The following is a 26688-nucleotide window of genomic DNA, read 5'->3' as shown; positions in this document are numbered from 1 at the left end:
ATCATGACTCTCAAGTGCTCTGTCAGCACACTGAGCCCACACAGCCTGACCTCTGAGCCACTCTCCCATCCTGGTACTGGCCTCTGTGTGATAAGGACAAGTAAATGCAAACATCTGTCCCCAACAGCCTTAACAGCACTGTTCCATGCAAATCAAATCAAGGCGAAATAGGAAAGAAACACCGAAGTGTGTGTGTGGTGGCAATGTTTGCACACGACCACGGTTGACATGGCTTCTTTCGGATTCTTGTGTTTTAAAGTTGGGAGGGAGGGGTTTGGGAGGGGGCATGGGCTAAATGGGTAGGGGGCATTAAGGAATCTATCCTGAAATCATTGTTGCACTACATATTAACTAACTTGGATATACATTTAAAAATAAAAAAAAAAAAACCATTTAAGTTGGGAGGGAAATATCCATTTTTTTGACCTATCACATAGTTACATACGATTATTTATATAATTAAATTCTAGCTAGCCTATTTTGCTAACACATTTCCTAAAATTAGGAAGAAAAAAGATAGGAAGCCAGTAAGGATATCATGGTTTTCCTTTAAACTCCCACTTTCGATTAATCCAAAAATTGTGATTACAGAAAGAACAGAATTTCCTGAGAAATACTCATTACTCACACCAACAATCACATTTCCAAAAATCAGCAGGCCCTGGAAGCAACGAGCAGTGGAGTCATCTTTGGCCATCTTCAGGATTTCCCCCAAGCTGAGGACACGAGAACATTCCAGCTGAGTAGGACCAGGTGACAAATGTTGCTCCAGTTTCATAACATGACTCCATCACACTATCACCTGCATCACCTTCTCGTGTTCCAAAGCATCCAAACTGAAGTCAGGCAATCATTTAGCAAGGGAGGGAATTGGATTACTAAGCTCAGGAATCATTGCATTTTTTTTTTTTTTTACTGTAATTTTATAAAGAAGAAAAAAAAGTAAAGCTTGCCAGAGTCTGATCAGTAACTTTCAGTTGTTCTTTATGGTGGAGAATATACAGACTGTGCACTTCTGAGTGATGCACTGAGGTCCTGCATGTTAACAAGGGCAGACATGGGGTGCTGAGGACCGGGCAGGGCTGAAGCACCCCCAGGTGCCCCAGCATGGCTCTTCCTATCCTTGGTCATGGCAAACTGAAACCCCAAAGGAAAACCCATGGCCAAAGTTGGCAGCTGGTGCCCATATGGGCTACAGGCAGCTGTTAAAAATAATTATTATCAGAATATTTTGTTACCTTCAAAAATAGTTGGCAATTTAAAAAGTTCCCTGGGGGCACCTAGGGGGCTCAGTTGGTTAAGCGGCTGATTCGATCTAGGCTCAGGTCATGATCTCACTGTTTGTGATTTTGAACCCTGCACTGGGCTCTGCACTGATAGTGGGAGGAACCTGCTTGGGATTCTCTCTCTCCCTCTCCTCCTCCCCTGCTCATGTGGTCTCTCTCTCTCTCAAAATAAACAAACATTTTAAAAAAATCTTTAAAAAATAATGAAAAGTTCCCTGTTGCACGGGAGGGGGGGGGGCAGTGGGAGAAGAGGGGCTGACATATAGTTCCTGCCATGTGTCGCTCTACTAGGTACTTCACATGCACACATCTAAGTCTCATAGCCCAATTAGGTAGAAAAGAAAAAAGGTGAGGAGGCTCATTTTGCAGATGAGGAAACTAAAGCTTTAATTTAGGTAATTAAGTTCCCTGGGGTCATGCAATGGAAGAGCTAGGCTGGAGACCTTGGTCTGTGTGACTCTGGAGCTCAAGTGCATCCCCTCAACCCACACTGGCTCCTAGAAATTATTTACAAGATTTAGTGCTTTGAATGGCACTAAAAAGAAGTGGGCCTCTCCCTCCCTCAGGATTCTCTGGAAGGAACATGAGGGTAAGTGTTTGGGTCAATTACTTTAGCTTTTGTACTTAAAATACCTCCAGGAAAGCTGTCCAGATCTCTTATTGTGTTGTTAATTAAATTAATCACTTCCTGTATTCATGCTTTAAACCAAAATGTATTAAATAATATGACTTGAGTTTTGAGGTATAAAAGATATATTAGGAAGATTGCTGTTTTCCAGGATTCTGTGCTCTCGTCGGGAAGCTAAGACAGGTTCCTAAATAATTTTATTACATCTAGGAAGACCCTAAGTGCTATGGGAGTTCTGAGTAGGGAAGACGTAACCTTTGCAGAGTATGTGTGGTTTTGGTAAGTAGACTAGAGATATAGGGTGTGGTGTGGGAGGAAGTGGGGGTGTGCGGCTGAAATTCCAGAGAAAGGAAATGTCAGGGACCAGAGACCTAGAAGAGCAAGGTGGCGGTGAGGTGGCAAGTGAGTCAGTTTGGCTGAAGTCCCAGTTTGTACAGGGGATCAGTGGGAGGCAAGCCTTCTCAGACTTTGCTAAGATTTGACTTCCTTTGTTACTACTCTCTAATGTAAGTGTTAGCCTTCCAAAGAATCTCAGCTTCTCCATTTTTCCCTTCCTGGTTCACCTGGGTAGCTGTGGGAATTGAAAGGAATTAAAATTCATGAGTGTTTCTGGCCCAGAGCTGGGTGTATAGTGGGTACTCTATCAATGTTTGCTGAATGAATAGAACCGGGCCATTGTTATAAGATCTTTATGTGTAGTTTCTGCTTAGAAATGGCATTCATTCTTTCCCGCAATTGTTCCAGTAATTGTTAAACATTAGACTGAGTGGAGCCCGAGTGCCCTGAAGGAGTTAATACACAGTCTGCCAAGGGAGATCTTTACTCATGTAACCAGACCAGTCACATTGTAAAGTTCATTACTGGTATGCACAGACATTGCTCCTGACAAGTTAAGTTACTATCTAGAGACATGAATAAATAGACAGTGGAAGGCAGAAGTTCAAACAACACAAGTATAGAGAGTAAAGGGCAAAAGTCTGGAGGTCAAGTGCAGCACCATTTCAACCAGTACAGATTATGCACCCATTTGCTGGGTAGCAGCAGCCTGTTTGTGTTGACTAGTTGGTTAGCAGCAATTCGTTCTTTCAAGGAATGTAAAGTGTGATGACAGCAACATGGGTTCAAAGCAAAAATGACTGTATGCAGTCAAATAAAGGGGGAAATAGGACTATGGATAAAAGGAAGAGAGTATGAGGCTACCGAAGAGGGACTTTATTGGTGCAGAAAGGAACTGAAGATACTCTGAACAAGGGATTTGGCCCGGTGACTCATGAAGCCCCATAACGAACTTTTCCAAAGAGGAACCTGCCACACCGAGTTTTATAAAGGAGGAAGGGACAAATGAATAGAGAAGAATTGTCCATCAGAGTCAGGGTGGAAAAGTGCAGACAAGAGTGGGAGAAGACAAAGAGTGGGCAGATGAGGGGTTAGTATGAGCAAAAAGAAGAATTAACAGAAGAAACCCAGACAGGCATATGGAAGGAAATGCCAGAGAGGCAGCCCGACTGTATTTACGGAAGGCAGGGATACAGTGATGATAAAACATTCTGAAGTTGCTGACCACTAGATTTTTCTCCTTTTCCCCTGTGAATTCTCTTCTTCAGGCCTCTGGGATCAGTGACACATAATAACTTAGAAAGTCACTCTCGTCTTCCAAAATAACAAAATGATGATGAAAGCTGCCATTTAATGAGCACTTACAATGTTCTCAGCACATGTTAGGTACTTTATGTGCATTTCCTCTCAACAGATCCAAGAGATGGGTATTTTTTTTTTAAGTTTGTTTACTTATTTTTGAGAGAGATAGAGCAGGAGTGTGGGAGGAGCAGAGAGAGAGGGAGAGAGAGAATCCCCAGCAGGTTCCATGCTTGGCTCAGAGCCTGATGCAGAGCTTGATCTCACAATTGTGAGATTATGACCTGAGCCAATACCAAGATTCTGATGCTTAACTGACTGAGACACCCAGGCACACCATGAGATGGGTATTTTTTTTTTTTTTTTTTTTACTAAAGTCTGTACTAGTTCCTTATGGCTGCTGTAACAAGTTACCACAAACTTCCTGGCTTAAAACAACACAAATGTAACATCTGATGTGGAGGTCAGAAGTATGAAAATGAGGGGCACTTGGGTGGCTCAGTGGGTTGAGCCATCAACTCTTGGTTTTGGCTCAGGTCATGATCTCCCAGTTTATGGGTTTAAGGCTCTCCCACCCACCCCCCAGTGGAGCTCTGTGCTGAGCATGGAGCCTACTTGGGATATTCTCCCTCTCTCTCTCAAAAATAAAATAAATAAACGTTAAAAAAAAAGTGTGAAATAAGCCTCACTGGGTTACGATCAAGGTGTCAGTAGAGCTGCCTTCCTGGAGGATCCAGGGGGAGAATCTGTTTTCTTGTCATTTTGCAGATGAAGAAAGGGAGGCTTGAGAGATTACTTACTTTGCCCAATACCACATTGCTAGAAAATGCAAAAGCTCAGATTCAAACCCAGGTCTGCTTGGTTTCGGATCATCTACATAACACTGTGCAGTTTATAAAGTCCTGTCATGTAGCTAATACTTTCAGTATAAAAAGCAACACCTGGCTCGCTTCCTTGGCAACCCTTAAGCAGAGGGAACAGGTCCATCTTCCTGCTCAGATGAGCCTGTCTTTGCAAAGGTCAGAATCAGTCTTCACTCACTTTTCTAGGTTCTTGTCTCCTTAGCTCCTCGACGTTGCACTAATATTTGTACATTTTCCCCAAACCCAGCGCTGCACCACATGTTTTTCCAGAGATTTTGTTGAGATGTATCCCAAACCTGCAGTTCTCTCACCCACCCCTTGGGACCAAAATTCTTGGAAAGAAAAGGTGCAAATGTGCAGGTTAATATGGCAGTCAACATTTCATAGCCTCTCCTTGATCATTTGTATTTTAGACTAGGTTGGTGTCTCGAAGATCTAAAACATTGTTGTATCCATCAGATAGCTGCAAATGTCAAGAGAGATGGCAATTAGGGAACCAAGTGGAGGCTTCTGGTGGCTCACGGTGTAGCCTAGTGGCTGTGGTCTATCTGTGAGCACACTGGACTTGGTGTCAGAATGCTTAAGTTCCAACCCCCAGTCTTGCCCATCCTTATGGTGTATCCCTGGGCAATGCCACTCAGTGTCTACTTCCTCATTTATAAGATGGGTAAAACACAATGTGTTTGGTGGGGTTGTTGTGATCACTGACATAAAAGATGCAGAAGTGGTTGGCAAATACTAAGTCTGTTTACAAACATAAGAAATTATGATTAATAACCAGGGGCATATTTAGGAAGGGCAGGATATTGGGCTCTGGCCTTGCTCCGTGGACCAGTGGCACTGTAACACCTGGAGCCTAGCCTGGAGGTTTGAAGGTGACTAGTCCCACAGCCAAGGTCTTCCAGGTTGAGGTGAGGCAGCCCCTTCTTCCTTCCCTCTGTCCCCTGCCTAGGGCCCAGTCTGCCGTAAGGACCTATAGTCCTTACCCATGTGTGCTTTTTATTTTTCATGGAAGGATTCATGGGGGGAAATAATCTCTTTGGGACAAGAAACAAGTTTCCCAGTTGTGCTTGGGGTGTGGCCAGAGTCAGGTACCAAGCAGCACGTCCACGTGGGAGGGACCCTCTCTGCATTCCATCAGCATTCCTGAACAGTTAACACCGGACACTGGGCTACATTGCCCTGGCTTTGGCTAGCTCCAGGGCCTCTGCTCCAGACTGAGGCGGCGCAGAGCTGACACTCAAGATTCTCCTCTGTGCCCAGGCTGCGTTTTTCCTGATACAGAATTTACTTAGGGAGGACTCTGTTCTGCTCCCCTTGTGCATTCTTTCCTCCTGTTATCAATGTACAAATGGTTTCCTGCACTTTATTGTAAGAGTCTCCAAAGCAGGAGAAGGCACTGGGACCCTGTTTCATTTGTCTTTCTAGGTCCAAGGTGGCGCAGTGCTTGACCCATAGTAGGCACTCAATAAATTATTTTGATAGACAAAAGGCAGACAAAGTAAAATTTAGAAATGTATATTTGAATGAATGAATGAATGAATGAATGAATGAATGAATAGACAAATAAATATATGAGTGAATTGTTTGCATAGACCTCTATTGCACAGTAGGTTAGAGAGTACAATGAAGTGGGGAGAACATGGGCTTTGACTCTGCTACTTAGCAGTTTTGTGAGCTTGGGCGGTTTCTTTTTTCTTGTTTCCTTTTCTTTTCTTATCTTTCCTTTTGTTTTCTTATTTATTTTGAGAGAGAGCGTGAGAGAGAGCACAAGCAGGGGAGGAACAGAGAAAGAGGGAGAGGGAGAGAATCCCAAGCACCATTAGTGCAGAGCCAAACACAGGGCTGAAACTCACGAGCTGTGAGATCATGACCCGAATGGAAATTAAGAGTCAAATGGTTAACCCTTTGAGCCACCCAGGCACCCCAGCTTGGGCAGTTTCTTAATCTTGTTGAGCTTCATCTCTAAATGGGTATCGTAATAACTCACTCAAAGGGTTTGTGTGAAAATTCAGTGAGAATATATGTGAAATCTAACACAATATTAGTTACTCAACCAGTACTAATCTTCTCCTCACTTTTGCTTCAGTTTCTTGAAGCAGGTAGACCACGCTAACAGACTTGAATGGTGAAAGTACCTAAAACTAGCCATTCCATTGTGTTTTAAAACACAGAGCCACATTCCCTTTTCAAGAAAATAGGATTTTAATATGGAATGCTAATATATACAACCAGATCAAAATCTGGCTGAAACAAGAGTGGAGAGCTTCTCCTCATCAGCTCAGAATTTCCAAGCCACATGGCAAGCCCCAGTGTGGCTGCAAACCACTCTTCTAGAACTATCAGAAAAGAAAGATGTAGGACAAGTACTGAGCTGGAAGGCAGCTACCCAGGAAACTAGGAGACACTCAAGAGTGAAGTTGGGAAACCCGGTCGAAATGACTCCATGACATTACACAGTCTCTGTGTCAAAGAGACTGCACTGAGTGGAAAACTTCTAGGAAGGGTTCTTGGAAAACAGGGGACTTCCATAATAGACAGCTGGAGGAGTGTCCCGGAAGGGGTTCCTAGCACACTTGGAGGAAAGGCAACATGATTTCTATGAAAGGAAACGATCAGGCCTGGCTAATCTTTCAGTTCTTTAAAGGCTCTGAATGCCTGTGCACAGGGACAGACTTATGAACTTATTTAAGTTAAAAAAAAAAAAAAAAGAAAAACCTTGACAAATTTTCACACCAATGGCTACTAAAAAAAAAAAAAAAAAAAAGAATTGATTGCCCTTTCCAGAAAGGACAGGCATGGAGAGAGAACAAAAAGGTGAGACAGATAGGCACCTCTCTACATAAAGAACATAAACTGTAGTGTTCTCTAGGGCCTGGTGGTAGATGTGTCTCAAGTTAATAACTTCTTGAGTTTTGTTTCTGCCTGCCTGATGAAGAAGCATTGTGATAAATGCCCTGTAATGGTTAATTTTATGTGTCAACCTGATTAGGATATGGTGCCCAGTTGTAGGGTCAAATACCAGTCTATATACTGCTGTGAAGATATTTTTACAGACATGATTAACATTTAAATCAATAGACTTTGAGTAAAACAGATTATTCTCCACAACATGGGTGGGCCTCTTCCAATCAGTTGAGGTCCTTAAGGGCAAAGACAGGTTTGAAGAAGGAATTCTGCCTCAAAATTGTCTGCAGATTTCAGACTCAAGACTGCAACATCAACTTCTTTCCTGAATTTTCGGCTGCTCTACAGATTTCAGGCTTGCTAGCCCCTACAACCCCATAAGCCATTTCCTTAAAACAAATATCTCTTTATGTGGCTGAAGACGTAGAGGCTTTGTAGTCAGGTCTCTCATTGTGCAAATGAGGAAACCAAGGCTCCCGGAGGGGAAGTGACTTGTTCAAGATCATGCATGTGTTGTTTGCAGAGTCAAGATTCAAGTCCAGGTCTTCTGACTCTTAATAGCCTTTTATTGAGCTTGTCACTAATCATTCTTCTTTCTAAGGTAGGTAGACACCACCTCCCTTTATGTTTTTTTTTCTTTTCTTTCTTTCTTTCTTTATCTATTTTTTGAGAGAGAGAGAGAGAGAGAGAGCGCGCGCACAAGCAGGGGAGGGGCAGAGAGAGAGGGAGACACGGAATCCGAAGCAGGCTCCAGGCTCTGAGCTGTCAGCACAGAGCCTGACTCAGGGTTGGAATCCACTAACCGTGAGATCATGACCTGAGCTGAAGTCTGGCTCTTAACCGATTGAGCCACCCAGGTGCCCTTCCCTTTATGTTTCTTTAAAGTTGAGAGAAACCTCCAATTCCCTGCCCTTGAACCTTAAAGGTTAAGCCATAAAGGGAGGCACATAAACAAAGCTAGCAGGGAGAGAGCCTTCTACCATTGCCCTCCATTCAAACTCTTCTCACTAATTACCCTAATTTCCGAAATCCCACAAGAGAGTCACTCCTTTGCTCCTGATTAGAATGCACATCCATGTAAAAGAGGCACAGTGAGGCTCATGAGGCTTCAATGTCAATGCCTCATTGTGAATGATTTTATCAGATCTCTTCTGTATATTTTCAAACAGAGGGGGAAGACACATGAGAGAGAGAGAGAGACCCAAGGAGAGTAAAGCCTCAGTGGGCTAACGTAACTCATGATCTGGGGGCTTGGATCCGTCTTCTGTGGATAGAGACCGGGTCCTGAAAATATGATGTGTCTTCCCCTCCTACCTACCATTTCAGCCCCCAGTATGTATGTATCAGCTATGTCAATTATGGGGTCTATAGAAACTTTCTTGTGTTATTCCAAAGCAGCTCTTCCCTCATAGATAGGTATTAGGTTTGTTTTTAAACCTAGCAGGGATAAAAAATAAGCAAATGGGGTGAGCTGAGTTTTAAAAAGTGGGATTGGTAGAGGGCAGAGAGCCAAGTAGTGACTATTTAATTTTTTAAATTATTTTTTTAATGTTTATTTCTGAGAGAGAGAGGGAGAGAGAGACAGAGCACGAGCAGGGGAGGGCAGAGATAGAGGCAGACACAGAATCCGAAGTAGGCTCCAAGCTCTGAGCTGTCCTCACAGAGCCCAACGCGGGGCTCAAACTCAAGAACCGTGAGATCATGACCTGAGCCGAAGTCGGACATTTAACCGACTGAGCCACCCATGCGCCCCTATTTAAATATTTTAAAAAAATATTTATTTAGTTTTGAGACAGAGAGAGAGATAGCATGAGTCGGGGAGGGGCGGAGAGGGAGACACAGAATCTGAAGCAGGTTCCAGGCTCTGAGCTGTCGGCACAGAGCCCAACATGGGGCTCAAACTCACAGACTGCAAGATCATGACCCTCACGTCATGAGGGCTCACCCAAGTCATATGCTTAAGCAACTGAGCAACCCAGGCCTCCTGTGACTGTCCACTTTAGAAATAATATCACCCCTGACTGAAAGTATGCAGCTCACCTCAAAGTGTTTTCCATGTTCAAGAATAGCCTCTGTGAGCCCCACCCTGTGGAAAACTGCCCGGTGGCCTGGCACCATGATGATTTACGCAAATTGCTCAACATCCCAGGAGCTCCTTTGCTCTGGAGAAGTGCAAACATTTTAAAAGGCTGGAGTTTTCTTTTTTTTTTCTTGTGCCCTCATTCAGTTTGTTTTCTTATAAAAATTACTCATATCCATAGTGTTGATGTTTCCAGACACATTGAATAGGTCTAAAAACTATTGCTCACTAAATAAACCATTTTCAAAGTAAAAGAAAAAGAAATAAGACTCTCCCACCAAGCATGAGATCATTTCTTCAAGTTCATTACCTCTTTTCCTCACCCAAGTTTGTTGGACCAGAAAACACGCAAACCACACCTCAAACTCTAGCTCATGCTAGGGAAATTTGGATTAACAAAGGAAAAAAACAAAAAAACAAAAAAACAAACAGAGAAATAGGAGAGGAAGAAATAAGAAACACACTGTGCTGTTACCTTAGCCCTGACCTTGAAACCCAGAACAAGAGTAGACAGTTTTATGACTTACAGGGGAGAATAAAGGTGGGTGTGGGGATTTTAGATCAGGACAATTGCTAGTCTGCTTAAATTTAGGGTAGGATGAGTCGCTGGCAATGATGAAAAGCAGTGCTTGTGCCTATGGCTCTGACACCCATGGCTCACAGCATCCATTGGTTTTTCTTGTTTTAAAGCTCTAAACCTGCTCTACTATGGCAACTAGTAGTTGGATGTAGCTATTTTCATTCAAATTCATTCAATTAAATAAAAATTAAAAGTTCAATTATTTGGTTGCACTAGCCACATTTTAAGTGTTCAATAGCCACATGTAGTTAGTGGCTATTGTATAGAACATTTCCATCATCACAGAGGATTCTATTGGACAGCACTGCTCTAGACTCCTGATGCTTGCCGTGGTGACTTCAGAGCCCTTGACCCACCTGAAGTCAGGAATAAGATAGAAACAATGGCTCAGGCATTCTCAGCCACGTGAGGACCTCAGGTGTGGGTAATGCCAGCCGGATGCCCAGCCCCAAGGCAGGAATGCTATGGAGACTCCTTGGGGGAGGTGAGGTTAGGGCGACTCTTCATGAATTTGGTCTTTGCCCCAGTTAGGGAACATCAGGGGTGTGTGCAGCCTGCATGGGCTGATCAGTGTTTGTTCTGGGTGAGATGTAGGCAGGAGAGGTCAAAAAGAAGTTCTGAGATTTCATTTGTTTTTCTTGACTAAATGGTGTATAAATTCCCCTAGGGATTTACAAGTCTATGATTCTTTCCAGGTAGTTTAAAAACAAAAAAATGGGTGAGTTGGTTTTTAAGCCTATTGTAGCAGAAAGCAAAATAAGAAAATTTTCTCCTCATCAAGAAGGGCTAATCAAAAGGAAAACCATTTCTTTACAAGGTTTGAAAACTATATAAATATATATAAAATATATATATATGTATATATATATATATAAAATCTAAGTTCTTTCTTCTTGTGCTTAAGCAACTCTATTCAGGTAAGAAACAATCAACATTATCTTTAATTTTAAAAAGACATTAAAGGGCACCTGGGTGGCTCAGTCGGTTGAGCAACCGACTTTGGCTCAGGTCATGATCTCGCGGTTTGTGAGTTCGAGCCCTGTGTCGGGCTCTGTGCTGACAGCTCAGAGCCTGGAGCCTGCTTCGGATTCTGTGTCTCCCTCTCTCTCTGCCCCTCCCCCACTCGTGCTCTGTCTCTGTCTCAGAAATAAATAAACATTTTTTAAAAAATAAAAAAATAAAAAGACATTAAAATTAATGATATTCAAAATGTATTAAAAGTCTTTGAAGCTACTTGTAAGTGGGGTTTTAAACCCCACTTATATAAACTATAATTTTATATATTAATATATAAAATAATATTAACATTATTTGAAACTTAATTCATTTTATGTGTAGAAATGTTAGAATGAAAAATATAGTTAGGACCTGTGGATCCTGTAGATCAACTAATCGGTGAAGAGTAAAAATAAATTATGTAAAAGTAACGTTGTGTAGATAGAGCTAATTTGTTGACTTATTTCAACGGACACATTTATTAAACAGAACTGTCTGCAGGGAAGAAACATGAGTAAATAGCCCCACAAATCCCATTATGAGTAGGCAGGACCAAATGATTTCTGATGAGACAAACAGGGAACTTTCTCTCTACTACATTATTAAGAAAAAACATGATCCGTTTCCTTAAATTTTATTTTTGCTTCTCAGACTTCACAAGGAAATTGGGGTCCACAAACCGGGTCTGTCTGAAATTCTAATCAGGAGATACAGGTTTTCCCAGGATTCTTGGATTTTTCTTGCTCTTTCTATTGGGAAAATTTGAGGTTGAGATCAGGATGGGTGAATAATACTCCCAGAAGAATTTTAATCTCCTTTCTGAGAACTGGACAATATCAAATGGTTTAAGAAAGCAATTTGTACCATTTAAAGTAAAAGAGAACAAAATCGCTACAATATTCTAAATAACAAAAAATGACAGATCTATTCATGAGGACATTATCTTCTCCTCTGCTCTCTTTTGGACCCCAGCTCACATCCCAGGAAAGCAACCCAACCGTTGAGGGTGCAGTTGGCTTCCCTGCACAGTGAGATCAGTCTACTCACCAAAGTGCCCACTGCTCCTCCTTCCTCCTCCTTGTCTTTCTTGTGCTGAGCCGGCCCACTCTGCAGGCTACTCCAGCCTGAGGTGCTTTTCTACCCAGCACCAATTCTGTGAACCTCCACTAGGGAAGGGTGGTCTGTGATTGGGAGGAAGCATCTCACATGGGCTGAGCCTGATGTTGCCTGAGCTTGCCTCGCTGAGGCGGAAGTAACAGGAAGTTTTCAGGCAGTAGATTTCTGCTACTTTTGGAATGTGTGATTCTGACAAATGGAAGCACCTTGACAGGGCTCAGCTCAGCTCTCCTCTGGATTTCTCCTGGGTCTGGGCTTTCCTGGAACACACACTACTCAGGGCTTTTGTTTTTGTTTTGATTTGGTCTGGTTTTACTATTTGATCCTTAATTGTGCTTTTGTGCTTTTAAAGGCCCATCTATTTTTCCTGACTGCTCATGGTCATGCTGGTACATGCAGATCTGTCCAGGGTCATGGCTAGTTTCAGTTTCTATAACTTACATATGCTACATTTAGGGGGAGAGTGATACACTGTAGGTGGTCCAAAGGCTAATAAGGGGCAAGAGATCTGGAACAAACAAAACTAGAGAAATTCAGGCGTAGAGAGAGGGCTCAAGGAATTATCTGATGATATCCAATTCCTCCCTCCCCTCCCCTCCCCTCCCCTCCCCTCCCCTCCCCTCCCCTTCCCTCCCCTTCTGTTCCTCTGGAGCCACCATGTGTCATACACAGCAGCAATAATTCTTTGAATGTCTGCTAACGTATCATGGTATGTATGTACAGTAATTTATTTAGCCTGTAGCTGGGGATGGGTGATGGCAGTAATATTAGAATTTATTGAGTGCTTTAAGCAATAGACTCAGGAGTTCTCATGGGTCCGGATCACCTCTGTAACAGGTTAGGTTCTTCAGGGAGCAGACTCTGGTACAAGTTTAGTGTGCAGTATATTTCTTAGCGAATGCCCTTGAGATTAACAACCTTGGGAGGGAGAGGGAAGAAATAGGATTGGGTAGAGAGAGAAGACAAGTTGCCATGCAGGTGGGACAGCCTCAGGCAATCCCCTCTCCCTAGACCGGAAGCTCCAGAGGAGGATGGCTTGTCACAGTTGTTCTGCATTGGGCCCCTCTGTGACCAGTCCTTAGATGTAGGTTGCCCTGGGAAAGTAGCTTTCAGTAGCTGAGGCGATCGATCCCTGAAGGGAGCGGAGAGTGGAGGCTGGGGGTGCCAGTACTGCCAGCAGCCATGCAGCACACTCCCCCTTGTTGAGGGGGCCTGCACAGGGCATCTGTGTGTCCATCACATGCCTTAATCCTCCTCAGCCCTCCAGGGCCTGTTTAGACACAGCATGATAACTCACACAATGGAATTCTATGAAGTTGTGAAAAAATGATGCCATAGAAAAAAATTGTAATGATGTGGAAATACGTTCACTTATTTATTCAACAAATATTTACTGAGAACTTTTGTTCTCAGTAAATACGTGAGAAGATGTGCCAGGCACTCTTCTGAGTGCTAAAAGTGAAAAAACCAGGATATATATATATATATATATATATATATATATATATATATATGAATTGATATGTATATACATGACGAATGTAAAATAAATATCATCAGGGTTATATCTGGATGATGTGATATGGTTGGCTTTTATTTTCTTCTTTTTATGTCGACAGTTCCTCTGTCTGCAAAGGATCTCTATTACAATTATAGAAAGAAAAGCATGTAAATTATTAAAAACATGCTCTTTTGGAAATCTTTGTGATAAAGCAGCAAGGAAGCAAATAAGGACATATGTTTCCATTCATATCCTAGGCATTTTAGGTTCTGTTACTAGGATTATGTGGGGAGAAAATAAACATGAATCAGTTTTCAAAATATACAATGTGAACCCAAAAGCCCATAACAAGAAACAAAAGACCAGCTAGGAAAAAGATTAATTTTCCAACAATAATTACAACTCCTCCATTCTTCGTACATGTCCAGAATCTGGAAATAAAGAAGAGTATGCGTGCCCCTCTCTGCCTGGCCATCCCACTGTACCATCACCCTATGCTTTTTCCTTTTCTGTGGTTGTGCCAAGGCAAGTTAACAAACCTGGTGACTAATGCAATGTCTCACCTAGCTACAGGCTGTCGGTGCTATCCACTCCCTCAAACTTTCCAACCCTCATGGGTCTTCTCTCTTTCATCTTTGGGACAAGGGAGCACTGGACTGTTTCTCTTCATAATCAGTGCAGTCCCTAAATGGACCCCTCACTTCAAATCCACTTTGTTATGGGGGAGGGAGGGAACTGCAGTATAAACTGGATGGGAAAGCAACTGACTCATCCTGGAAGTTCTGAGCTCGGAATGTGAGTTACTTAATGGCTATTTCCCTACTCACCAGTTTCTTTCTTTTTTTTTTTTTAAGTTTATTTATTTATTTTGAAAGAGCGAGAGACAGAGGACTCTGAAGGGGCAGAGAGAGAGAGAGAAAGAGAGAAAGAGAGAGATTGCTAAGCAGGCTCTGCACCATCAGCACAGAGCCCGATGCGGGACTCAAACTCACAAACTGTGAGATCATGACCTGAGCCAAAATCAAGAGTTGGTGGCTTAACCGACTGAGCCACCCAGGCACCCTCTACTCACCAGTTTCAGGAAAAAAGAATTCTCAAACCATGATTTGTCTGCCATATTTTCAATTCTTCTAAAAGTCCCAGGCACTGTAAAATTTACCTTTGACAGTGACCCTGTGAAGTATATACTATTATGGCCCCCTGTTTAATAGATGAGGGAAGCAGGGGTTGAGGAGGTTCACTTCCCCATAGTTCCAGAGCTATTTAGGAGTGAAGACTCCCATCAGTCTGTTCTCACCGCCTACACTCTTAACTACTCTACTGTACTATTTGAGTGTACTTAGACAATTGGTGTAACTTTGAAAATGATATCAAAATCTTCATGTGATTTTTTCTGCTAACTAGTTAACGAGGTGAATAGAGAGTAGAATATCGTTCATGGCACATATAAAAAGCCATTGTCTGCAAAACTGGCTCGCAAGTAAGTCTCCCAGAGCACCTAAGCTCCTGGTGGAGTAGAGCAGGTCACTAATCAGAGCTCAGCTTCTGTATTAGAAATAACTGAGCCAAAGCTGCAGACTGAAGTGCCCAGGTTCGCCAATTCACCAGTGCCTCTGAAAACTGCTTTTTTTCTGGCAGGTGTTGACTCTCTATGCTAATTTTACTGAAAAGTATAGATTCAGGCTTTTTGGCCTTTAATGTGTCCTCTCTGTTACTCGGTTGTCCTCTTGCTCAACATTAAGGACATTCTCATATTCTTGGCTCCTGTAGATGATAAATGCTTAATTCAGTTCACATTTTAGAATATGGCTACCAAAAAACAACTTCTTAAGTCAATGTAGTCCTCTCCCAGGAAAGGGATGTGCCATTGTGTGGACTCTTATAATTGGAGGGGACTTTAGGCCATTTCAATAACCAGGCATGGTTATTATATGGAATTGTTACATGGAATAACCATATTCCAATAAAATAACCAGTTAGCCCAACTTTTCACCCAATGGAAGTCTCTATAATATTTCTGATATCCAGTATTAAGGGGCAAGTCTATGAAACTTGTTGTGTTTACTGCAGAGATATTGTTGAGGATGCCATACACAATCATCCACGTTGGGTCTGAGAGGTCCCAAGGCAAAACATTCCCTTTGCTCTCAGTATCTGTAATGATGATATTTTTTCCTAATCAACTGGTTTGTTTTAAACTGTTAAACACTGTAAATCTGTAGTCAAATTCTATCTTCCCTCCATTCTTCCATTGAAACTGCTTGTCAAGTTACAAACAACCTCTGTTTTGCCAAATCCTGTAGACACTTGTCTTCATTTCATTTGGTCACTCAGCACAATTGATACAGCTGACGAGTCCATTCTCCTCTTCTGGTTTCCATACTACTTTATTCCAATATTCTTGTCATGTTTCCCCTAGTTCTCTGGTTGTTCCTTCTCAGTCCTGTCTCCTCTTGGGCCTGACCAATTCTGTTAGAAGATTTAAGAGCTGGATCCAGCTCTCAACTCTGAATCTGGCTCTGAACCTGTACTGCCATCGGGAGAATCAGCCCCTCTCTCCTCACTCATTCCCACTACTTCCTGGTTAAAATTTCTATAAGATAAAGCAACATTGCCTGGATTTAAGGAAAATAATAAGAATTCCAGGTCTTTGTTTTCTTACAAGGACAGCTGTGTTTCTCTGCTTTTCTTCTGGAACCTACTCTTTCTTTCTTTGGCCATCAGCTCTTGGAGAACGGTGAATTAGGTTGTGGCTTCTCTCAATATGATATTTAGTAAGTATATATACTTCTGATTTTTTAAAGTTTTTATTTTATTAGATATTGGGGGCAGAAAATTCTATGATGCAATTTAAAGCTACCCTCTTGAACAGAAGTGTCCTGAGAATGTTTAAGAACATAAATCAGACTTTGTTGTTCCCCCTCCTTAAAACCGTTCAGTGGCTTCCCTTTGTGCTCAAGAGTAGGATCCAAACTCCTCACCATGGCTTATAAGTTGCTCATGTATTCTCCAACTTCTTAGGTACTAATTTAATCCTATGTGTGCTCCAACCACATGGCTTTCCATTCCCATTGGTGGAAATCCGTGTCCCCTACTGGTTCCAGGCGGCCTCCTTGTCATTCTTCAGGTGCAGCTCTGCTCCCGCTTCCTCTGAGAAGTCTTTCCTGATGGCCCTTTCTAGTGTAGCCTGCCCTCTCCACTAGAGTTACTCTCTCATATATAAACACATTTTATTTGCATCATAATAATCAGGCTGGTATTACCTTGCTTATTTATTTGTTGTTGTTTCTTCCTCTGCCTTTGCTACCTCACTGAAACTAGAATAGTTAAAAACAATTTTTTATTATGTTTATTTATTTTGAGAGAGAAAGAGAGAGAGGGAGAGTGAGAGTGGGGGAAGGGCAGAGAGAGAGGGAGACACAGAATCTGAAGCAAGGCTCCAGGCTCTGAGCTGTCAGCACAGAGCCCTACGCAGGGCTCAAACCCATAAGTGTGAGATCATGACCTGGGTCGAAGTCAGATGCTCAATCAACTGAGCCACCCAGGCGCCCCTGAAACTAGAATAGTTTAAAATGAATGAATGAGTTTCTGATTGGGGAGGTTTAGAGGAATTAGATCTTTTGTCCTTGGGGGGAAAACCCATTGCATTAAATAATGCTTGAGAAGAGCCAAAAGTACGTAACCAAAGTGCCAGTTTTATGAAAGTATCTGCATTTCTTTATGTATTGCCCTAAATTACTCTCTGCTTTTAAAAAATTCGTTATTTTATTTGGATAACAAAATGAATGCATGTCCATTGCAGAAAATAAAAATCACGAAACCTCCTTGTCCAGTAATAAGTACAGTAAGCATTTTGGTGTAGAATCATTCATTCAGGAACTATTTGAGGTACTATTGCTTATCAGGTACTGTTCTAGCAGGCATTAAGCAGACAAAATTCCTACCCTTATGGCACTTCTGATCTTCTTTTAGTTTTCCTCCATGTAATTAGGATCACAACTTACTTACAGTCTTCTAAAACCATTATTTTCATTTATAATATGGTATAGGCATTTCCCTATGGGATTATTCCATAACATAATTTTGGTGGATGTATTATATCTTGCCATATGAATATGCTATTACATATTTAACCAAATCTCAAAGGTTGAAAATTCAGATTTTTAATTTTTCAATATTATAAATAATGTGAAGAATCTTCTTTTTTTTTTAAAGTTTATTTATTTTGAGAGACAGAGAGAGAGAGAGAGAGAGAGAGAGAGAGAGAGCAGGAGCAGGGGAGGGGCAGAGAGAGAGAATCCCAAGCAGACTCCATGCTATCAGCATACAGCTGAATATGGAGCTCAAACTCAGGAACTGTGAGATCATGACCTGAGCCAAAATCAAGAGTCACAGACACTTAACTGACTAAGCCACCCAGGTATCCCATGGAGAATATTCTTATACATCAATTTTAAAACACATTTCATTATTTCCTTAGTGTAAATTCCTAGAATTAGAATTTCTGACTAAAGGGCATATTTGTTTTAAAATGTTTGGATTTGGGGTTCCTGAGTGATTCAGCAGGTTAAGCATCAGACCCTTGATTTCTGCTCAGGTCATGATCTCACTATCATGAGATCGAGCCCCGTGTTGGGCTCCACACTGGGTGTGAAGCCTGCTTAAGATTCTCTTTCTACCTCTCTCCCACTCTCCATTCGTTCAAGCATGTTTACATGTGCGCACTCTCTCTCGCAATAAATATATAATCAATCAATCACTCAATCAATCAATGATTGATCTGATTGCATTCCAGAGAGGTTGTAAAATGTATATTCCCCAAACAGTGTAAGAAAGGGTCCATTTAGCTGTACTTTCAGACAGATTAGGTGCTACCTTTAAAAAAATTTTTGTCTAGGGGCATCTGGGTGGGTGTTGGTTAAGCATCCAACTCTTGGTTTTGGCTCTGTTCATGATCTTGCAGTTCCTGGGATTGAGTCCTACATGGAGCTCTGTGCTGGCAATGAGGAGCGTGCTTGGGATTCTCTCCCTATCTCTCTGTCTCTCCTCCGCTACTGCTCTCACTCTCTCTCTCCCTAATAAACATTTAAAAATATTTTTTTCTATAAAAAATATTTAAGTGGTATCTAATTTTTGTTTTAATTTATTTTTCTTTGGTTATTTACATGTTTTCTTCAATAAATTTCCCATTCATGTTCCTGGACTTTTTCTTTGATTGGAGTATTTATGGTTTTAAAAATTGATTTGTGGGTATCCTATGACTTCACTCATATGAGGAATTTAAGATACAAAACAGATGAACATAAGGGAAGTGAAGCAAAAATAATACAAAAACAAGGAAGGGGACAAAACATAAGAGACTCAAATACAGAGAACAAACTGGAGGTTGCTGGAGGGATTGTGGGTAGGGGGGTAGGTTAAATGGGTAAGAGGCATTAGGGAAGACACTTGTTGGGATGAGCACTGGGTGTTATACATAGGGGATGAATCACTGGAATCTACTCCTGAAATCATTATAGCACTATATGCTAACTAACTTGGATGTAAATTAAAAAAAAAGTACATTTAAAAAAATTATTAAAAAATTGATTGGTGGGAACTTATTACATATTTAGGATATTGATCTGTCATTTTGACTGCAACTATTACTATTAATCATTTGCATTTTTGCTAACTTTTTTCATACTTTTAAAATACGTCATATCAATTATATATTTTTCTTAATTTTCACTTTGGCATTATGCTTAAAAAAGGCTAACACAAAACTTTATATTTTCCTATTCTTTTACTTCTGTCAGTCTGTCTCTTTCTCTACTTAACTCTTTATACGTATATGTATATAGTTATGTATATGTATATTATATGGTTTGGGATAGATCCAACTATACTCATCCAGATAATTAAACAGAAGTTATAGCAACATTAATTGTATAGATATGTTGTAATCAATCTGTGGTTGGACATTTTTGAGGTTGGAAAATTCCCCCCTCTTCTCAGTATAAATTTTGACACAAATCTTTTCTTTTTTTAAGTAGGCTCTATGCCAAGCATGGAGCCCGATGCAAGGCTTGAACTCACAACCCTGAGATCAAGACCTGAGCCCAGATCAAGGGTTGGACGCTTTACCAACTAAGCCACCCAGGTGCCCCGACACAAGTCTGTATAATTATATATTTTTAAAAACAAGGAAGGGGACAAAGCATAAGAGACTCAAATATATAATTCTCCAGGTTCAGTGTCATTTCTAGGAGTGTAATTTGACTATATGAGTGATATCACTATGGAGCAGTTTTGGTGATGACAAGGTGGGGCTCTGGTAGTAGGTGACTGAAACAGACTGTAAAGGTCATTAGGAAGGAGGAGTCCTTTGTTACTCACAGCTCACTCCCTTTCCCCTGTATCTGCCCACACAGCCTTTGGAGCCTCTGAGGCTCTGCCTGGAAAAATGTCTTGTCCCTCCACTCAGTCACCTTTGTGGGTTTTGAGGTGGAACTTCTGTTCTGGTTTACCTGTCCTATCTGCTTTCTGTTTTCAGAAATCACAAAAATCTCTGGTTTCTCCCCCACCTGTTTTGAGTATCAAGATGGATTTACTTCTTTCTGTAAATCTTTACTATAATTTTAATGGAGCTTGAGAAGAACTGCTTTTTCTTAAAAAAAAAAAATTAAAACACAGAATTAGGCACTTAGCTTTGCCTGTTGGAATCCTATCTGTTCATAACAACCAGTCAGACTACCACTCTCTGATGTTATAGTGTGTTGCAAATTCTGCCAATGCTACAAGAAAAAAAATAGCCTTTTGAGAGCATGATAAGGCACTGGGATACCAGTATTGTTTGCCACTCGTAAAAAACACAGTTCTTGGAGTTTTAGCCTTACAATGTTCCCAAATGACTGATGTGAAGATTCAAGCATAGATACACAGATATCCGGAACCAAATTTGTCCACACCTCTGTACATAAAAATATATCTAGACACATGAGCACAAAAACATCAACAGACATAATTGTGTGCGTGTGTGTGTGTGTGTATATACACAAACACACATATACTTACTTATATATTCACATTGATTACATAAGAGAAAAAGAAGGTAAGTGGAGGAGAGTGGGTGGAGTAAAACTGAGAATAAGTCAAGAAATGATAGGAGGCTTTATTGTGGAAATCATTTCACAGTATACACACGTATCTATAATCATTACATTGTACACCTCACACAATGTTATACATTCTGTCTCAATAAAGCTGGACACACATATGTGCTTGCATACAAAATAATAGGAAGCTAATTCAAAAAAATAAAGCATATGCAAAATACCAAAGAGTAAAACAAGAGAATTTGAAAGAATGGAGGAAATAGGATAATTCTCCTGGAAGGCTCGGGTATTCCTGTTTATAATGTTTCTGAGTTTCATAGCTATTCTCTTTCACTCACCTCTGTCATAAAGTGGACTTAAAAATATTAATGTCCTGGGGCGCCTGGGTGGCTCAGTCAGTTAAGCATCTGACTTTGGCTCAGGTCATGATCTCACGGTCTGTGAGTTCCAGCCCCGTGTTGGGCTCTGTGCTGACAGCTCGGAGCCTGGAGCCTGCTTCGGATTCTGTGTCTCCCTCTCTCTCTGACCCTCCCCCGTTCAAGCTCTGTCTCTCTCTGTCTCAAAAATAAATAAACATTAAAAAATATATATTAACGTCCACACTTATTCTTTTTTTAGAACAGCGTTATTTTTTTTGAAAGTTGTTTTTTGTTTTTTGAATGTTTATTTAATTTTTTGAGAGAGAAAGAGTGTGTGCAACAGTGGGGGGAGGGGCAGAAAGAGAAGGAGAGAGAATTCCAAGTAGGCTATGGAGCCCAACCAGGGCTCGAACCCACAAACCATGAGATCATGACCTGAGCCAAAATCAAGAACCGAAGCCTGGATGCTTAACTGACTAAGGTACCCAGATACCCCTTAGAACAGCTTTATTGGTGTGCAATTCACATACTATAAAATTCACCTTTGAAGCCTACAATTCAGTGCTTTTTAGAACAGAGTTGTGCACCATTACTGGTAATTCCAGAACATTCTCATCACCCCCAAAAGAAACCCCCTACTCATTGCATTCACTCCCCATTACCTTCTTTCCTCTGCCTCTGACATCCACTAATCTACCTTTTATCTCTATGGGTTTGCCTGTGTTTGATATTTCACGTGTATGGGATAATATAACGTATCGTCTTTTGTGTCTGGCTTCTTTCCCTTAGCAGAATGTTTTCAAGGTTCAGCCAAGTCATAGTCCTTTATCAGTACTTCATTCCTGTTTATAACTAATATTCCATTGTATGCACATGTCACATTTTTTCATTTTTAGTTATTTAAAATTGTGATAAAAAACATGTAACATGCTGTTGACTACCATACCCATTTTTAAATGTGCAGTTCAATGGTGTTAAGTACATTCACATTGTGCAACAGGCCTTCACAATTTTTCCACCTTGCAGAACGGAAACTCTATGTCTACTAAAAAACTCCCTATTTTCTCGAACCCCCCCCCCCAATCCTGGTACCCATCATTTTACTTTCTATGAATGTGACTATTTTAGATACCTTATGCAGGTGGAATCATAAAATATGTCTTTTTTTGACTTGCTTGTGTCATTTAGCGTAATGTCCTCAAGGTTCACCCATATTGTAGCATGTCACAATTTCCGTCCTTTATAAGGCTGAATACTATTTCATTTGTATATACCACATTTTATTTATCCATTCATCTGTTGATTATCACATTTTTTATTTTTTATTTGTTTGAGAGATAGAGGGCACAAGTGAGCAAGGGGCAGAGAGAGAAAGAGAGAATCCCACGAGGGGCAGAGAGAAGGGGAGAGAGAGAGAAGTGGGGGGAAGCAGGCCTCACTTGAAGCCTTATGTTCACCTGGGCTTATGTTCACCTGAAGCAGGGCTTGAGCTCACCGGATGTGGGACTCAAACTCATGAACTGAGAGATCATGACCTGAGCCTAAGTCAGATCCTCAACAACTGAGCCGCTCAGGCACCTGATTATCACATTTTTAAAACCCATTCATCACTTGCTGGACATTTTGCTTTATTTCCACTTTTGGTTATTGTGAATGCTGATAGGAACATTCATGTACAAACTTTTGTGAGGCTGCATATGTTCAGTTGTCCTAGGTATATACCTAGGTGTGGAATTGCTGAATCACATGATAATACAACATTTAAATTTTTGAAGAGTTGCCAGACTGTTTTCCAAAGTGGCTACACCATTTTACATTCCTCTCAACAGTGTGTAAGTGTTCTAATTTTCCCACATCCTTGCGAACACTTCCTTTTGTTTGTCTTTTTGACTACAGCCATGCCAGTGAGTGTGAAGTGGTATCTCATCTTGGTTTTGATTTCCATTTTCCTAATGATGGATGATATCACATTTATTCTTTAAATGGAAGAGGGGAGGGGATAAGGGCCAGGAAAACTGGCCTAGTAGCTTTACTTTCTGTTACTGTGAGATCAGGGTGGTAAGGAATACAGCAAGGGAGGGTCATTAGAATTGCTCAGGTAAGGGGCGCCTGGGTGGCTCAGTCGGTTGAGCGTCCGACTTCAGCTCAGGTCACGATCTCACGGTCCGTGGGTTCGAGCCCTGCGTCGGACTCTGGGCTGATGGCTCAGAGCCTGGAGCCTGCTTCCGATTCTGTGTCTCCCTCTCTCTCTGCCCCTCCCCCGTTCATGCTCTGTCTCTCTCTGTCTCAAAAATAAATAAACGTAAAAAAAAAAATTAAAAAAAAAAGAATTGCTCAGGTAAAATGGAATATTAATACTGTTGACGATAATACCACTAAAATAATAAGAGCTAACAGTGCCAGGCCCTTTTCTAAGTGCTTTTTCATGTTATCTCACTTAACACCTGGAACACTCACACCTCATATCTATAGGAGTAACTCCTTCTTCAGAAGCATCCTTGGAGGATTCCTTCAAGGGATATTGTATCTTTTTGTTCTGACACGGAAACTTTTTTTTTTTCTTTTGTTCTTCTACTTCTCATCTCTTTATTTTTCTTTTCGAACAGAGAGAAAGTTGAAACAACAGCCTCACTTTCTTGTCTGTAATCAAAGTTATAAATAAACTATTGAGTTAGAGACCAAGTGGCCTCTTTATTACAACAATATGAACATATAATATAAGCACATAAAGGTCATGAAAATGACTGCTTTGATGATAATTACAAAAACAGTAACGATTTCTATGGTTCATAAAACTCACACATCCATAGGTGTATTCATCATCCCTGTTGCCTAATCCCAATGAATGGTTCAAGCCCAAAATGAAGGCTGTCTTTCCCATCTCCCTCCCTATGAACACCCACATTGTGTCACTTCCTATTACTTTGACTTTCTGTCTATGCCTTAAATCTATCCATTCTCTCCCTCTCCATTCCAACCCTTGTTTAGGCAACCGTCATCTTTCACCAACTATGATAATACTCTCCTAATAAATGTGCTCCTCTCACCTATCAGTCCCCACTCTGCAGTGAGAGGGAACCTGTTTGAGATGCATGTTGATCATTCCACTCTTGTATTTAAAAACCTTTTGGTAGTTTTCCATTGAGCTTAAAATAAAGCCCAAATTCATGACCATGGTTGAGAAGGCTCTGTATCAGCTACCCCTGTCTACATCTCTGGCCTCATCTTACAACACTCTCACTCTTGACTCCTGCTACAGTTTTCTCTTGGGTCCCTGAATGGGACAGGGAAACTTCTTCCTGGTAGCCTTCTGCTCCAAAAGAGATCAAGTGCCTCTGCTACATGCTCTTGCAGCCCTCTGGGTATCATCTCTGTAGGCATATATATATATATATATATATATGCCTACAGAGATTTTATATATATATATATATATATATGTGTGTGTGTGTATATATATATATATATACATATATATATATATATATATATAGTTTATTGTCAAATTTGTTTCCATACAATACCCAGTGCTCATCCCAACAGGTGCTCTCCTCAATGTCTACCACCCACTTTCCCCTCTCCCCACCCCCATCAACCTTCAGTTTGTTCTCAATATTTAAGAGTCTCTTATGGTTTGCCTCATTCCCTCTCTGTAACTTTTCCCCCCCTTCCCCTCCCCCATGGTCTTCTGTTAAGTTTCTCAGGATCCACATATGAGTGAAAACATGGTATCTGTCTTTTTCTGCCTGACTTATTTCACTTAGCAGAATACTCTCCAGTTCCATCCATTTTGCTACAAATGGCCAGATTTCATTCTTTCTCATTGCCAAGTAGTATTCCATTGTATATATAAACCACATCTTCTTTATCCATTCATCAGTTGATGGACATTTAGTCTCTTTCCATAATTTGGCTCTTGTTGAAAGTGCTGCTATAAACATTGGGGTACAAGTGCCCCTATGTATCAGCACTCCTATATCCCTTGGGTAAATTCCTAGCAGTGCTATTGTTGGGTCATAAGGTAGATGTATTTTTAATTTTTTTAGGAACCTCTACACTGTTTTCCAGAGTGGCTGCACCAGTTTGCATTCCCACCAACAGTGCAAGAGGGTTCACTTTTCTCCACATCCTCTTCAGCATCTACAGTCTCCTGATGTGTTCATTTTAGCCACTCTGACCAGTGTGAGGTGGTATCTCAGTGTGGTTTTGATTTGTATTTCCCTAATGAGGAGTGACGTTGAGCATCTTTTCGTGTGGCTGTTGGCCATCTGGATGTCTTCTTTAAAAGTGTCTATTCATGTCTTCTGCCTGTTTCTTCACTGGATTATTTGTTTTTCGGGTGTGGAGTTTGGTGAGTTCTTTATACACTTTGGATACTAGCCCTTTGTCTGATGTGTCATTCACAAATATCTTTTCCCATTCTGTCGGTTGCCTTTTAGTTTTGTTGTTTCCTTTGCAGTGCAGAAGCTTTTTATCTTCATGAGGTCCCAATAGCTAATTTTGGTTTTAATTCCCTTTCCTTTGGAGATGTGTCGAGTAAGAAATTGCTGCAGCTGAGGTCAGAAGGTTTTTTCCTGCTTTCTCCTCTAGGGTTTGGATGGTTTCCTGTCTCACATTCAGGTCCTTCATCCATTTTGAGTTTATTTTTGTGAATGGTGTAAGAAAGTGGTCTAGTTTCATTCTTATGCATGTTGCTCTCCAGTTCTCTCAGCACCATTTGTTAAAGAGACTGTCTTTTTTCCATTGGATATTCTTTCCTGCTTTGTCAAAGATTAGTTGGCCATACATTTGTGGGTCCAATTCTGGAGTCTCTAGTCTATTCCACTGATCTGTGCTGACACTGAAACTTTTATTCCCCATTACATTTTTATTCCACATGGCCAGCCATGTCCTCTGTCAGTTTTACTCTTAGAAAGGCCTTCTCTAAGACTCTACTTCTCCTCCTAGCCAACAGGTCTTTCCACCTATATTCTCACCTCTAGTGTTTACTCTGGGCCTGGGATTACTTCTTAGCACTTAGGGACTAAGAACTGAATATACTTTCAGTTAATTTGTTTCCTACACTAGACAGCTCTTTTAGTAGAGAGCCTGAGTCACTGAAAGTGAGGCTTAATCTCCCTTTCTCTTCTTTCTCTTTTCTGTCAAATGTGTTCAGACAGGACCATGGGACCATACATACCAAGCTCATCCCCTCTGGTCCACTGCCTCACTGCAAAAGGTCAAAATGACACTTGTGAAACATATCACAGAGAAAGCTAACACAAAGTGCTGGATGATTGGGATGGTCTGGTCTGAAGTGTTCCGCTTTGAGAAATACATCAAAGCTGTCTGGTATTCAGGCTGAAAACCAGTGAACTAAATTTAATACTTAATTTCAGAAGTTAATGATAACATCCAACTTTTCGATCACTAATGACATTGTTGGCCCTTCCATCTCTGGGTTATTTTGTTCAACCAACTGATTAATTATGGTCTTAGTCACATCACTCAAACTTTCCCCACAGGTCATCCAGCTTTCACCTGGTTTTGCTAGCCCACAATCAACAGACAGATTCCTTATCTGAGTGGAGAACATTTGTGGAGTCTGAGCACATGCACGTTTTATGGACAACTAAAGGAGCTAAATAAAACTCTGAAGTT

General features: G+C 41.0%; 1 protein-coding gene across 4 annotated transcripts in view; it reads right to left on the bottom strand.

Moving 5' to 3' along the window:
- The window catches only part of UPK1B (uroplakin 1B), a 58165-nt gene that overhangs the window by 17990 nt on the left and 13487 nt on the right, over window positions 1-26688 (bottom strand). The window contains exons 1-2 of one of the 4 annotated variants that reach the window (XM_045036984.1): window positions 12023-12179; window positions 629-836 (exon numbers count right to left, since the gene is read on the bottom strand). In XM_045036984.1, coding sequence (XP_044892919.1) covers window positions 629-778 — 150 coding nt within the window. In that variant the 5' untranslated portion in view covers window positions 779-836; window positions 12023-12179. Of the gene's footprint in view, window positions 1-628; window positions 837-12022; window positions 12180-26688 lie in introns of those variants that run through there. The other 3 variants (XM_003991661.5, XM_045036982.1, XM_045036983.1) reach the window with 3 other exon arrangements.

This window comes from Felis catus, chromosome C2, assembly GCF_018350175.1.
Source record: "Felis catus isolate Fca126 chromosome C2, F.catus_Fca126_mat1.0, whole genome shotgun sequence".
Classification (NCBI taxonomy): Eukaryota; Metazoa; Chordata; class Mammalia; order Carnivora; family Felidae; genus Felis; species Felis catus.
Note: the sequence above shows the minus strand (reverse complement) of the source record. Positions and strands in the feature narration are given on the sequence as shown.